A 13,383-nucleotide genomic window follows, 5' to 3' on the forward strand; every position below is an offset into this window, starting at 1 on the left:
CTGTAAGTATCCCTGCTTTAATTAGTAGCCTTGGAGTTAGGTAATGGCCTGTGGCTTCTAAGCTAGGTCTCTTGAGGTTTCTAGTCTTCAGGGGCTGCCTGCAACTACGTGCTCATATACAATCTTCTTTCTCATCTACTGAACAAATCCTCTGTAGACCTTCCTAAACATCTACTCCCAATTACTGCAATTCACAGGCAAATTGATCTCTATTCTCCCAGTGCCTGTCAGCCTAAGTTTCAATACAGAGACTTTTGGACTCCAATTGTCTCCTTGAGTTCTACTTCCCAGGGGAAAGGAAAGGAAGAAATTCCTAGATTGGTGTTGATTGATGCCTATTTTTCTCCGAGGAGAAGGTGGACAGCTCGCTTTGCAGCTGATCAATTCCCCGTAAATGTGCTCCAGTTCGCAGCGTTTCTGAACCAGCCTCTCACGGGGACAGCTCCACGAATGGGGCTGTAAGCAGACTTGACAGGTTTGTTCTGGGCGGACGGCCATCGACTAGGTTCTCCGACCAGATCAGTCACTTGGCCGAGCTTACAGTAGGTGGGGCGCGCTCACCAGCTCAGGGTTAGTGACTGGAAGTTTGTTGCAACATCGGTGTATTCAAGCAGCAGGCCGCTGCAAAAGATACCCTCTTGCCCCGCGAGCCCCGCGCCAGAAAGGTTCGCCCTAAGGGGCAGGGCACGAGCGAGGGGGACAGACCGACCCCCGGGCACAGCCCCATCTCCCACGGCGGGGAACGCGCAGTGTCCGCCCCCAGAGCCGGGAGCCTCAGGTCTCGGACTTCTGGCTTGCTCTGGGGAGAGCAGGCAAAGGGTGGGACCGGCTCGGGAGCTCCCCTTCCCGGGTGTGCGAGAAGCAGCGGCGGCAGCCAGCGGTGCGGGAAGGCGGGGGCACGTGCTTGGACGGGGGTGCTTGTGTAACCAGTTTCCCAGGCGTCAGCCCCGACAGCGCTCCGGTGGCTGGCTCTTCGGCGCTAGTTTTTCCGTGGTGCACCAGGAGGCCCTGGGGTGCCGCCGCCGCGCCAGGCGGGCGCACCGGGAGCCAGAGCAGCGGACCACTCGCCTCTCCAACTATTACAGGGGAGTGGGAATTTGGAAAGTTCCCCAACTAGGAACACACGTGACCTCCTCCTGAAAGTAGTTCCGACTTGGCCGGTGTATCCCTCCACCTCCTTTTGAACCCTCCTCGGTCTCCTCGGCCCCGCCCACTCGCAGGGGTTGCAGCTCCCCACGGTCGCGTACTTCTCATTCCGGCCCCGCAACCCCGGCCTCCAGCGCGCGCCGCCCCGCGAGGGGCGCGCGGAACCCGGCCCTAGGGCGATCCACCCGTCCGCGTTTTCGCAGCGGCCCAAAAGGGGCGGGGCGCTGTGGCCCCTGTAGACGGAGCTTGGGTTCGACGCGGCGAACCGAACCAGAGCCCCACCGGGGGGGAAATGCTCGGCCCTCCCGTGGGCAGTGCAGGGGCTGCGGGGGGCATCCACCCTAGGGATCTGCTTTCAGTCCACATAGACAGTTGTCCTTTGGGACCTAGAAATTCAGGGGCGATGTTCTCACACTCAGCGTGCTCGACTGGGAGCTTTCATTTTTAGGGCCGAAGGGCCGAGCTGCCGGGGAAGCGGGAGGTGGGGCGGTGAAAGGGAGCCGGATGAGGTGATACACACTGGAGACACAATAGGGGGTTGTTCTTTGTGTGAAGACTGACACCTTGAGGACACGGAGGGGGGAGGGAGGGAAAGGTGGGATTTCTCGGCAAAGGCTGCTGCATTCAGATCTCTGCGAACGATTGTGATCCACACGGTTGTGATCCACCCGATTGCGATATACAAGAGAGTCTGCAGGCCGTGGCGGGGAAATCTAGGGACGGAGGCGGGGAAGGGGTGTCCTCGCTGCAGGCGCTGCCCCTGCCTTTCCCTGTACACTGACCGGCGCAGTCACCGTGCCTTTGCACCTGTGCACAGGTAACCTCGCCCCCGAGTCAGTGACACCACTCAGTGCACCCGCCTTAGCGTTCACCTTTAGCACCCCGGAACAGCCTGCCCTTCCTCCGGCTGGGTTTCTGCGCACAGGCCGGGGCTTAGCGCGTTCGTTCCCCCGCCCCGCGCTGCTGCAGCCGCCGCCGCGGCAAGTGCACCTAGCTGCTGGAGGGCGCCTCGGAACAAGCCCGAGCGAGCCCCGGACGCTCACATTGGGCATGCTCAGTGGCGCCAGCAGGTTGGGGATCGGCGCTCGCACCTGGAGCTGCCCCCTCCTACCACCTACCACCCCTGCCCTCCCCGGCCCTGCCCTCCCCCCGCGCGGTCCCGCCCGCTCCCGTCCCCCTCGGGCTCCGGAGGCGTTCGGGCTCCCCGCGCGGCGGCGGAGGGGGCGGGCCGACCGGCGGCGGTGATGTGGCGGAACTCTTTGTGCACTGCGGCAGGATACACGCTCGGACGCTGGGACGCGGCTGCGCTCAGTTCTCTCCTCTCGGAAGCTGCAGCCATGATGGAAGTTTGAGAGTTGAGCCGCTGTGAGGCGAGGCCGGGCTCAGGCGAGGGAGATGAGAGACGGCGGCGGCCGCGGCCCAGAGCCCCTCTCAGCGCCTGTGAGCAGCCGCGGGGGCAGCGCCCTCGGGGAGCCGGCCGGCCGGCGGCGGCGGCAGCGGCAGCGGCGGCGTTCCTCGCCTCCTCTCCGTCTCCTTTTCTAACCGTGCGGCAGCCTCTTCCTCGGCTTCTGAAAGGGAAGGTGGAAGCCGCGGGCTCGGGCGGGAGCCGGCTGAGGCGCGGCGGCACCTCCCGCTCCTGGAGCGGGGGGGAGAAGCGGCGGCGGCGGCGGCCGCAGCGGCTGCAGCTCCTGGGAGGGGGTCGGAGTCGCCTGTCACCATTTCCAGGGCTGGGAACGCCGGAGAGTTGGTCTCTCCCCTTCTACTGCCTCCAACACGGCGGCGGCGGCGGCGGCACATCCAGGGACCCGGGCCGGTTCTAAACCTCCCCTCCGCCGCCGCCGCACCCCCCCTGGCCCGGGCTCCAGAGGCCGCCGGAGGAGGCAGCCGTTCCGAGGATTATTCGTCTTCTCCCCATTCCGCTGCCGCCGCTGCCAGGCCTCTGGCTGCTGAGGAGAAGCAGGCCCAGTCGCTGCAACCATCCAGCAGCCGCCGCAGCAGCCATTACCCGGCTGCGGTCCAGAGCCAAGCGGCAGCCGAGCGAGGGGCATCAGCTACCGCCAAGTCCAAAGCCATTTCCATCCTGCAGAAGAAGCCTCGCCACCAGCAGCTTCTGCCGTCTCTCTCCTCCTTTTTCTTCAGCCACAGGCTCCCAGACATGACAGCCATCATCAAAGAGATCGTTAGCAGAAACAAAAGGAGATATCAAGAGGATGGATTCGACTTAGACTTGACCTGTATCCATTTCTGCGGCTGCTCCTCTTTGCCTTTCTGTCACTCTCTTAGAACGTGGGAGTAGACGGATGCGAAAAATTTCCATAGTTTGGGTGACTATGACATTTAACCCTGGTCGAATTTCTAGATTATATATATATTCTCTTTGAATGCATTCTACCTAGGGTGTGTTCGGCTAGACGGAACTCTTGCCTGGTTGCAAGTGTCAAGGCACCTATTGGTTTCCTGGTCTGTGTCTATGGGGTTTCTTCCCGAAAGGCTATTGTCCGTTAAGGCAGAATACAGGACGCTATTAGGGATTAGTGACTTTGGTAAGCCGGTCTACTAAATGAACAGAAAAGTAGACGCTTTGAGGTTGAGCATATTTCGATTAAATCTTGGCTTTAGTCCCTAGATCAAGGGTATAGATCAGATTAAAATGAAAATTAGTGTTGCACGTACGCATATTGCATCAGAATCTTGCAGTGATTGTTCTTAGTTTCCTGGGTTGCCTTGATAGATTCTTTTAAAATGTGAGTTGTGAACGATTTGCATAATTTTAGAAGCAGAATCATTTTCAGCCTATATGGTGCTCATTTGAAGGCAGAAGTGTAGGGTTCGTATGTTTAAACTAAGTTAATTACAACTTTGACCTGCATTTAGAAGTTTTGTCATTTGAGATCAATAGTGCCATAATATACCTCATAAGGTGCTCTTGTTAGATCTTTGTTAAATTTGCCTTTTCTCTCCTGATGGGGTGATGTAGGATAGAGCATGAAATCTGCAGTTTAAGTAGCATTTTATATTCAGTGCTCTTGTTTCACCTAATAGAATGGAGATTGAGTGGTTTTTGATCCCAGATAATAATGTTGTGTAGGTTCAAGGGATTGTGTGTAGCAAATGGTGATTGTAAAGATTAAACTTCAGTTCTCACTTGAAATTTAAGCATTGTGATGCCAGAATTGCTACTCAACCTTATTTAGGTTTCAGGTCCTCTGACACCTTTGGGTATCCCTTAAATTTACTGACTCGTGTAGAATGTCAAGTATAATTTACCAGCTACTAACCAGAAATGCTGGCAAGAGTGGATTACCCTAGCTTCAGATGGTAGGTATGTTAGCTTTTTTCAGTGTTAAATTTACTGAGTCAGCTTGTTGAATAAGACAGAAACCCAAGAAAATTTAACAGTATAGTTTTGGTTGTCTAAAGCATCAATCTTTGCAGTTTCATATATAATAAACTGGTTTTAATCAAGGATGGGGATAGAGCCCCTCCTTTTTGCAGAATGGAAAGTATCACAGGAATTGAGAGTTACTGGTAGGCCAGTGTATAAGGCATGAAAAATAGAATTAAGTTATTGGTCTGCAGTGACTAAAGCATTCTATTAGGGCCAAAAATTTGGTGGTGTGAACTGTAGCAGTGGACAATATTTAGTTAAAATTATGTAATTGCATAAGTGTTAATAGCGCATTCTTAGTAAAAATTATTTTAGCAAACATCAGTAAACATTTTGCTTAAAGGAAGAATGACACTAACGTATGTGCCCTGCTAAATATTGTGGGGAAGGTTTCTTCAAAGAAAACATTTTATGTCTGAAGAGGTTATATTCCTTTGGATATGTAGCTTCACATAAATGTTCACAGCTAATTTTGCCCAAGTTTTATTTTGAAATTATAAAAGTTCTTGAAGAAAAAGCTTTATAACACAAAAAATGTTAACAGTTTTCTAAGTTAAAAATAATACTGTAAAGTATAATTGGAAATTTTGGAGATTGCATTAATTGAAAAACTTTACTAAGGCTGAACTTGACCCACTTGCCTAGAAGATAATTAATTATGGGAAAACCCTTCTGATTTGTAAGATTTCAGATGTAGTGTACTATTGACAGTGGTCTAGATATATAAGAACAAATTAATTAAATGTTTATTTAACTTTTTTTAAAAAAAACCCATTCTAAAAAACTTCTGAACTTCTAGTCATTTGGTGCACAAATCAAAGTTTGTTTATGCTATTTTTACTTTACTCATTTGATTTAAAATGATGAGGGTTATAAAACTAAAATTATTCTACCAGGTGCTTATATGTGAGTTAGCAAACATCAGTAAACATTTTGCTTGAAGGTAGAATGACACTAACGTGTATGTGTGTTGGCTATTTCTCCTTTCATTTCAGAGTATGTGTGCCCTCTATATGTGAAACTTACGTGATTTAAAACTTTCTCTAAAACGATTTTTAGTTATGGTATGCATAGAAAGTAGCATCAAATGACTAATAACATTTAATTTCTAGAGTTGTGGTTTTATTGAGCCAAATGTTGATAGGAAAAAAAATTTCTTGGGAAAAAGTGCAGGGCTTACTTTTCTTGGATAGTTCCACTTCCAATAATTTTAATACACAAAAACACTGGTTTGCTTGGTTTCACTTTAGTGTTTTGTGTTTATTGTAGGGGGAAAAATTAAAATGGGCATTGAAGCCTTTTCTCTGGCAGGTTGTAGGATCTATTTCAACAGCTAGCCTATTGAAAGTTAAATTTCTTTATGAAAGTAGCGATTGGAGTATTTTAGCTGGTAAAGATTAATAATGAAGTGATTTCTCAAAGACAAATTGAGGACCATAATTCAGTTGTAAAAGATTTTTGCAAAATTGACTTATTCTAAAAGTAATTTGTTGGTAGGGTTTTATTCTTAATGGTAGTCCCGAAAGTAGTGCCGAACATCAGCCTGTACAATATTTAGTGTCTTTAGATTTCATGGAAGCTTTAGGCTTCTGTTGTATTTTTATTGTTTGGTAAGTTTGTGTCTTTTCAAATATTAATCTTCATAGGGAATATTTTTAACTTGTAGAGAATACAGTGACTATTGAAATTAACTGTGTTATCTCTTAAGATTAGTGATTACCGAAATGACCATATTGTGAGTTCTTTTTTTTTTTTTTTAAAGATTCTATTCACAATTTTTATTTTACACTGTTATGTATCTGCTGAGTTGTATTTCTTTCCTAAACAATATAACTGGGCTACCTAATTGCTATACGATAATTTACAAACTTCATTTTCTTAAAGCTTATTCAAGAATAAAGCTCATCTGAAAGGAGAGTAATTTACAGTTTGTATGACTCAATATAAGGAAAAGGGAATTTTATTGCTGTCCACTGTAAATGTTTGCACAATAGTACAGTCATCAATGCAGATTTACATTGCTTATGATATACTAAAATATTAAATGAATAAATATAAAATATGGTGAGATATAACCACCTTAATTTTAAATTTAGTTTTAGAAAGATAGTAGAGAAAGGTGCATTTGTGTGTATTATCTTTTAGCAACATGAGTATCTTAACACGAGAATGGTAGCTGGTCATACTATTTTAATTTTTGTGTGGAGCAGTTTATCTGCTTTTTTCTAATAACCACACACAATGTACAAACCTATTAATGTTACAAAATTCCTTTTTGGAAGTGAAGTTTCAAATTCTTATTTTCAAGTGTTTTCATTTTGAAATGTGCCCCATTTGCTATTTGTTCATTTGATGATAGTTTAATACTTTTTAATAATTTTTAAGGCACTTAAGAAGTAATCATTTCAGTGACTTTTGATGGAGAGTATTTATTATGGGAAAATCAGTTCTCAAAGTTTCAACATTAATTGACAATAAACATTCTATTTTTAAATTTTTACCTCAGCCTTTTTAGCAAGACAAAAGTATAGGAAATGTTTTTATATTAATATACGTGAAATCGGAGTTTGTAAAGAGAGATTTAGAAGTGTGCATGCATGTAACAGTTTTTCACTTACTTGAAATGTTAAGCCTGGCTGTACTATAAGGATTTAGCTTCCAGAACATAGGTTATTAATGTAGTCTAAGAAATTTATTTGGTATCGTATTTTTTTTCCTGTAGAGACCATTAGTTCTGAATTTTTATTTGTATTTCATAGAACCCTCATTATTAACCTTTCTTTCCTGCCACCCCCTTAGGTAAGCTTGATTTTAAGTATAACCAGTATTGGAGGATTCATTTGTGGCCTGAATTCATTACGGAAAGGTGTTAAGATTTGTTCTAAGGATAGTGATTTAAGACATTTGTATTGACCTGGGAGACTGGGGTCAGTAATGATTTCAGTAAATACCCAATTGTGTTTTATAGTTGCTTTCTGTCTGGTAGCTTTGAAATTAGTGCAGTTGCTATCAGGGATATCAGTAATGTTGAGGTTAGACTGAATAACCTTAAGCTGGTAAGGATTTATTGAGCAAACATATTCTAATTCTTTTATATAGGCCATATGCTGCCACATCATTCTTCGCTAGGTGGTTAAAAGTATTTTGGTCTGTGAATAATGAGTCTCTTTGGAAGTATTGAATATATGCACTTACTAATGTAGTATACTTTCAGTTTGTCAGGAAAGGTGAAATTAGTATATTGGATTTGACTATTTTCCTATCCCCTAATTTTTCAAGTTTTTTCATTGGTTACAGACATTAGCAGTTTGGTTCTTTTAATATAATTTGCACTAGAATAAAAAAAAGCTGTTGGAGAAATATTAATATAAGAAGAATAAACATAATTTAGTGGATGAGTTAATTTTGTATGGGATTTTAATTTAGTTCAAGTATAGTTAAGGCAGATAATCTTTGTTTGCAACAGTTGGCATTTAAGAGATGGGTGGATATTTTCAGATTATTAGGTATACACTTGATGGCAGTGCTGAAAATATTGACAGATGGATACTGAACCTGTCAGCAAAATAATATTCTTAACCTGTACATAGTGTGGAAAGGGAGACTGTATACACAGAATTTTCAAACACTTACAGTTAGATTCACTGTCCATAAGTATGACCAGTGAATCTATGTGGACAGTGAATCTAACTCATAGGTGAATATTCTGTGTATACAGGTAAGTAAATACAGTTAGCAAACTACCATAATATTTCTTAAAATGAGCTTATTTTCTCTTTAAACAAGAGATTACCTTGGTGGATACTGTTTTAGAATTTTCAAATAAGGTTGAATCTATTTTAAATTACATTAAAATATTGAGTATTAGTTTTATTTACACATTGTGTGTACATTGTTTCATTTTAGATTTTAGGGTGGCAGTATACTCTCTGGAGTCACTCTACCTTGTGTTGGAATACTGGCTCTGCTCCTTAGTAGGTGGATGACTTTGAGTAGGTTAATTAACCTTCTTAATCTCTTTTATCTGTAAAATGGGGTTAATGGTAGCTACTCACATAAAGTTTTTCCTGAGGAATAAGTGAGATAATACAGGTAATTCACTTAGCATAGTACCTGCCACATTGTAAGTACTTAAATGGTAGCTGCTTCTCTTAAAAATTATAATTTCAGATTACCCATGTATAAGAAATTACTTGTATTTTCATTTGATGGGAGGAGCAGCGATCATAACAATTTCCTCAGTTTTGGATATGTTAGAAAATTAATTGGTCAAGCTCTGAGTATTTAAAATAAGGGGTATTCCTTTAGGAGCTCTGAGTATGTATATAACATGTCCAATTTTTTGGTTTTATCGCAAATGTAGTGTAAATCTCTGATGATTCATACTATTGACCAAAAAAGTTAATTATGCTAATCAAAAAGCATCATACTAAAGTAGAAGTTTTAGGATAAAAAATTGTTATAACATTAACTTTTCTTTAGTGTAAAAAATAGGTCAACTTAAATATGATATTTTTATTCACAAAGAGTAATCTTTGCCTCAAATGAAAGAAAACTTTTAATATATGATACAAGAGTTATATTAACTGTTTATCAAAAAAGGCATATTAGCATTTCTTTTTAAGTTCAGGTTTTGGGGGAGTCATGCAGCTTTGAATGCCAGTTACATTTATTACAATACAGTTTACACTTAATCTGGCAGTACATTAATATGACATAGAGATTTAAATTTGGTGTTAAACCGTTGTATTATTGTGTCCCATTTTCACATTTAATCAAGATTCTCAATATAATTTTAGGCCCTAGAAATGGGAAGAAAGAGCTAAAGAATTTTCTTCCTTTATTCTTATCAGGTATGGAGAAGCATGGAATAAGCTTGAGACCTGCCTAGTAAAGATTATTATGTATCCATAGGGATCTTTTTTTCCCCTTTGCCTATTCTGGTCTCCTAGCTGTATCACCCTTAATACGAAGCATTTGATTTTCAGGGTTTTTTTTTCCTTATTTGTTTGACATTGCAGAATGAATGGTGCCCTAACTAATTACATATGTGACTGTCTGATTATGTGACTTTTAACATATTTTATGTGTTGTAAAAAATGGCTGTATTTGGTTCCAAATCTAGGTTGTAGAATTGAACTGTGCATTTTGACATCTGGGAAAATCGAGTTGTCTAAAATGCTTTCCCACTTTGTGTCTCTAATACTGCATGGACCTATGTTTTGCTTTATATCATTACCCAAATTGATTTAGTATTTTTAAAGCCCTTCAGAATAGTTTTGAATTTTATTTTTATTGATTTTTGTAGATTTTCAGGCTAAAATACAATAAGGCTCTCTCATTCTGCTATTTTTATGTGTTTACTATTTCTGATCTTTTAAAGAGGATGTAATTATTTAAGATATTAAGAAATACATTGTCATTCGAATTAGGTATTCTTCAAATCAGATGTCTTTTTAAAAAAAAAAAAATCTTTATTGATTTCAGAGAGAGGAAGGGAGAGGGAGAGAGAGAGATAGAAACATCAATGATGGGAGAGTCATCACTGACCGGCTGCCTCCTGCTCGCTCCTGACTGGGGACTGAGCCCACAACCCGGGCGTGTGCCCTGACCAGGAATCGAATCGGGATCTCCTGGATCGTAGGTCGATGCTCAACCTCTGAGCCACTCCCGGCCGGGCCAGATGCATTCTTTAAGTTATTTATAAATACAGTATACACGTTCAAAGTTGCAAACAACTCTGCTTTAAAATGTATGCAGTTATTTTCCATTTAAAATTCTTTTGTTCTCATGAATAAGTGAGACTTCGTATTCTAGTTACTCTGAACTGATTGGAGATTAAATAAGTAGAATTGGAAACTTTTTTCTATTTTTAAAATGAAATTTGGGGAATGTTATTGAGGTTGATTTTTTTGGTATTTATTTTTAAAATGCATATTTATGAATTACTTTGCATCTTTCACAAACAAAATGGGATTCCTGGGCTTTTTTGGCTCTTGTTGTTTTTTTTTATTTTATTTTTTCTCCATAATTTGAAAACAGTGCTTTGCCAGGCTTAATTTAGCTGTGTTGTGAAATTTAACATTTTTATTTAATTATTTAGAAACATGAAAAATGAGGACTTGAGTCAGAAGGATTTTTTTTCTTTTTAATTAATATAATTAGCTAGCATGTACACTGTCTTATATTTGTTTAGTAATTTTTTATTAACATCCTTATTTGTTTGTTTATTTATTTATTTATTTATCTATCTATCTATAGGAAGGGAGAGGGAGAGGGAGAAACATTAATTTGTTGTTCCACTTATTTATGCGTTCATTGGTTGATTCTTGTATGTTCCCTGACCTGAGATCAAACCAGAAACCTTTGCATATTGAGATGATGCTTTAACCAACTGAGCTACCTGGCCGGGGCAACAAAGCCTTTTCTTAATCAGCGTTTGTGATTTGGCAAAGATAAAAAGAGGCAACTTAAGAGATAGACCAAGCACTACTTTCCTCTTTTCTTTTGTAGTATAGGAGTTATAGCTCCAGTAGAATCAGTGACTTGTTAAAAGCTCTAGAAGATTGAGTCGAAAGAAAGATGCAGGGTTTTGGGGCACTTGGTGCAGTACTTTTCGGATTCTGTTACATCAGTAGTTCTCAGACTTTAGGGATATCAGAATAACTTGGAGGGCATGCTAAACCATAGATTACTTGCACTACCTCCAGAGTTTGTGATTCATTAGGTCTGGGTTGGGGCCTGAGAATTTGTTTCTGACAAGTTCACAAGTGACGCTGATGCTGGTGGTCTGGGGATCACACTTTGTGAACCACTGTGTTATATGATCTCTCATCAAGCAGATTCTTAATGTGTTAGCTCCTTTAGGTTAATAGAATTTATACATACATTATCTCATTAAATCTCTATCCCCTAAATAGTTGTGCATGGTAAATATTATCCTGATTTTGTAGATGAGGCTGTGAGTTTAAGAAAGGTAGTATAGTGGGATGGAAGAATAGATCTGGGAATCAGCTGGACCTAAAATCCAGTTTAAATCCCTGCTTAGCCACTGTATCAGCTGTGTAATAAAAGATACACTAAGTCTTACTGCATCTCTAACGTGGTGGTAAGTGGTGGTAAAAATCCTTAACGGTGGGGTGATTTTTTTTTTTTTAGGTTTGTTACAAGTATAGTTTAGATGTTTTCAGGAATTGGTTACCAACTAGGGGTGATCCCTTCCCACCTTTTCTGGGCATTTGGCAATGTCCAGACATTTTTGGTGGTCACAGCTGGTGGTGGGGGAGGGGTTTGAGGGGGCAGGGATACTATTGGCATCCGTGAGTAGAGGCCAGGGATGCTGCTCAACATCTTACAATGCACAGGACAGCTCCTTCCACAACAAAGAATTATCTGGTCCAGATTGCCAATAATGCTGTGGTTGAGAAACCCTAGCTTAGAGGTATAGTGTCTGGTATGTAGTAAGTATAATATTCAGTAAAAGTCAGTACCTTTGCCCTTAGGTTGTGGTATTTAAGGTCAAACTGATAATAAATGATCGAGCTAGGCGTTTAACATCTAGGTTTTCTTTATAATAAGAACTTTGTCCACAAAAGATATCCCTGCTAACAAAAAAGGTTTATTTGAAAAAGGCTCGTGTTATTAGGCTGATTGTGAAATTGTTGCTTTCAAATTCTGTTAGAAAAGGCTGAAGATGTATTCAATAAATGTGTAAGTGTAATGCACTGGAAGGATGTTACATAGAACTGCTCTAACAGGATGGGTATGCTTTATTTTAAAAAAGCATTAAATTTATTTTATATTGCCAGAAGTTTTTATAGTAACCCTTAGCTTGTTTCCTTTAATTATGCAGTTGTTGGGAGATATTTTGCTCCCAGTATACTTGTTTTTTGTTATTGTTTAATGCATTCCTTAAACTTAAACTTTCTTTTATTCTAAAGGTGCTTTTGTTATAGTCAGATATGGTGAAATTAAATGCACTGATGTAAAATGCCAAATTTTGACAAGTTATAACAACTTTTCATATCCAGATAAAGTAAGGTTGACTCTAAGGCTCTCTGATGCATGTATTACATTCTTTTCTAGACCCTAAATTTTCTGTCAGCCTGTTGAATTTAAGTTCTTTATCTAAATAAAAAACTTGCATTAATGTGAAGTTTTTGGAAAAGTTTGGGATAGTCTTAGATTAGTTCAGATATGAGAGGATGCCAAGGGAGTAGCTTAGTGGATTCTGATTTTTTTTTTTGCTTTGTTTTGTTTTTAAGGCAAACATAATTACAAGAGTGTCCTAGGAGTAGATTGTCTATCATTTTTTTCTGTTTGCTTGATTTTACAATTTATATTGCCTCTTACTTTGCTCAAGCAGAGTAAAATGTCAAGGCCTATTTTTTTTTTTTAATATATCTTTATTGATTTCAGAGAAAGGAAAGGAGAGGGAGAGAGAGAGATAGAAACATCAATGATGAGAGAGTCATTGGTTGGCTGCCTCCGGCACGCCCCCGACTGGGGATCGAGCCCACAACCTGGGCATGTGCCCTTACCGGAAATCGAACCGTGATCTCCTGGATCCTAGGTCGATGCTCAACTGCTGAGCCACGCCTGGCCGGGCAAGGCCTATTTTAAAAATTCTTACTAAATTTAAGTTTTGACTGAGTGCTAATGATTCTTTTTGAAATTATAAGAGATTCAGAAATACTGATATTTTATTTTTTTTCATTTCTATGATACATGATTGGAATAGTGCCCACCACCCAAAGTCAAAGCATCTTCTGTCGCCATATATTTGGCCTCCTTTACCCTTGAGTACCGTTCCCTTCCCTCTGGTAACCATCATACTGCTGTCTTTGTCT

The 13,383-nt window shown here is 41.2% G+C and overlaps 2 protein-coding genes across 3 annotated transcripts in view; both read left to right on the plus strand.

The window, feature by feature from the left end:
* Positions 1–2,390: 2,390 nt before the first annotated feature.
* Positions 2,391–2,634, plus strand: MLDHR (mitochondrial lactate dehydrogenase regulator). The gene is given in 2 exon segments (XM_087824426.1): positions 2,391–2,435; positions 2,437–2,634. Coding segments are annotated over 2 exon segments (96 nt in total). The 3' UTR covers positions 2,488–2,634.
* Positions 2,635–2,799: 165 nt separating this feature from the next.
* PTEN (phosphatase and tensin homolog) overlaps positions 2,800–13,383 on the plus strand; it is an 87,226-nt gene continuing 76,642 nt past the window's right edge. Inside the window, exons 1-2 of one of the 2 annotated variants that reach the window (XM_087824425.1) lie at positions 2,868–2,912; positions 2,983–3,380. In XM_087824425.1, coding sequence (XP_087680551.1) covers positions 3,302–3,380 — 79 coding nt within the window. In that variant the 5' untranslated portion in view covers positions 2,868–2,912; positions 2,983–3,301. Of the gene's footprint in view, positions 3,381–13,383 lie in introns of both variants that reach the window. The other variant, XM_016220767.2, reaches the window with a different exon arrangement.

This window comes from Miniopterus natalensis, chromosome 14 (genome assembly GCF_054644295.1).
Source record: "Miniopterus natalensis isolate mMinNat1 chromosome 14, mMinNat1.hap1, whole genome shotgun sequence".
In the NCBI taxonomy this organism is placed as follows: Eukaryota; Metazoa; Chordata; class Mammalia; order Chiroptera; family Miniopteridae; genus Miniopterus; species Miniopterus natalensis.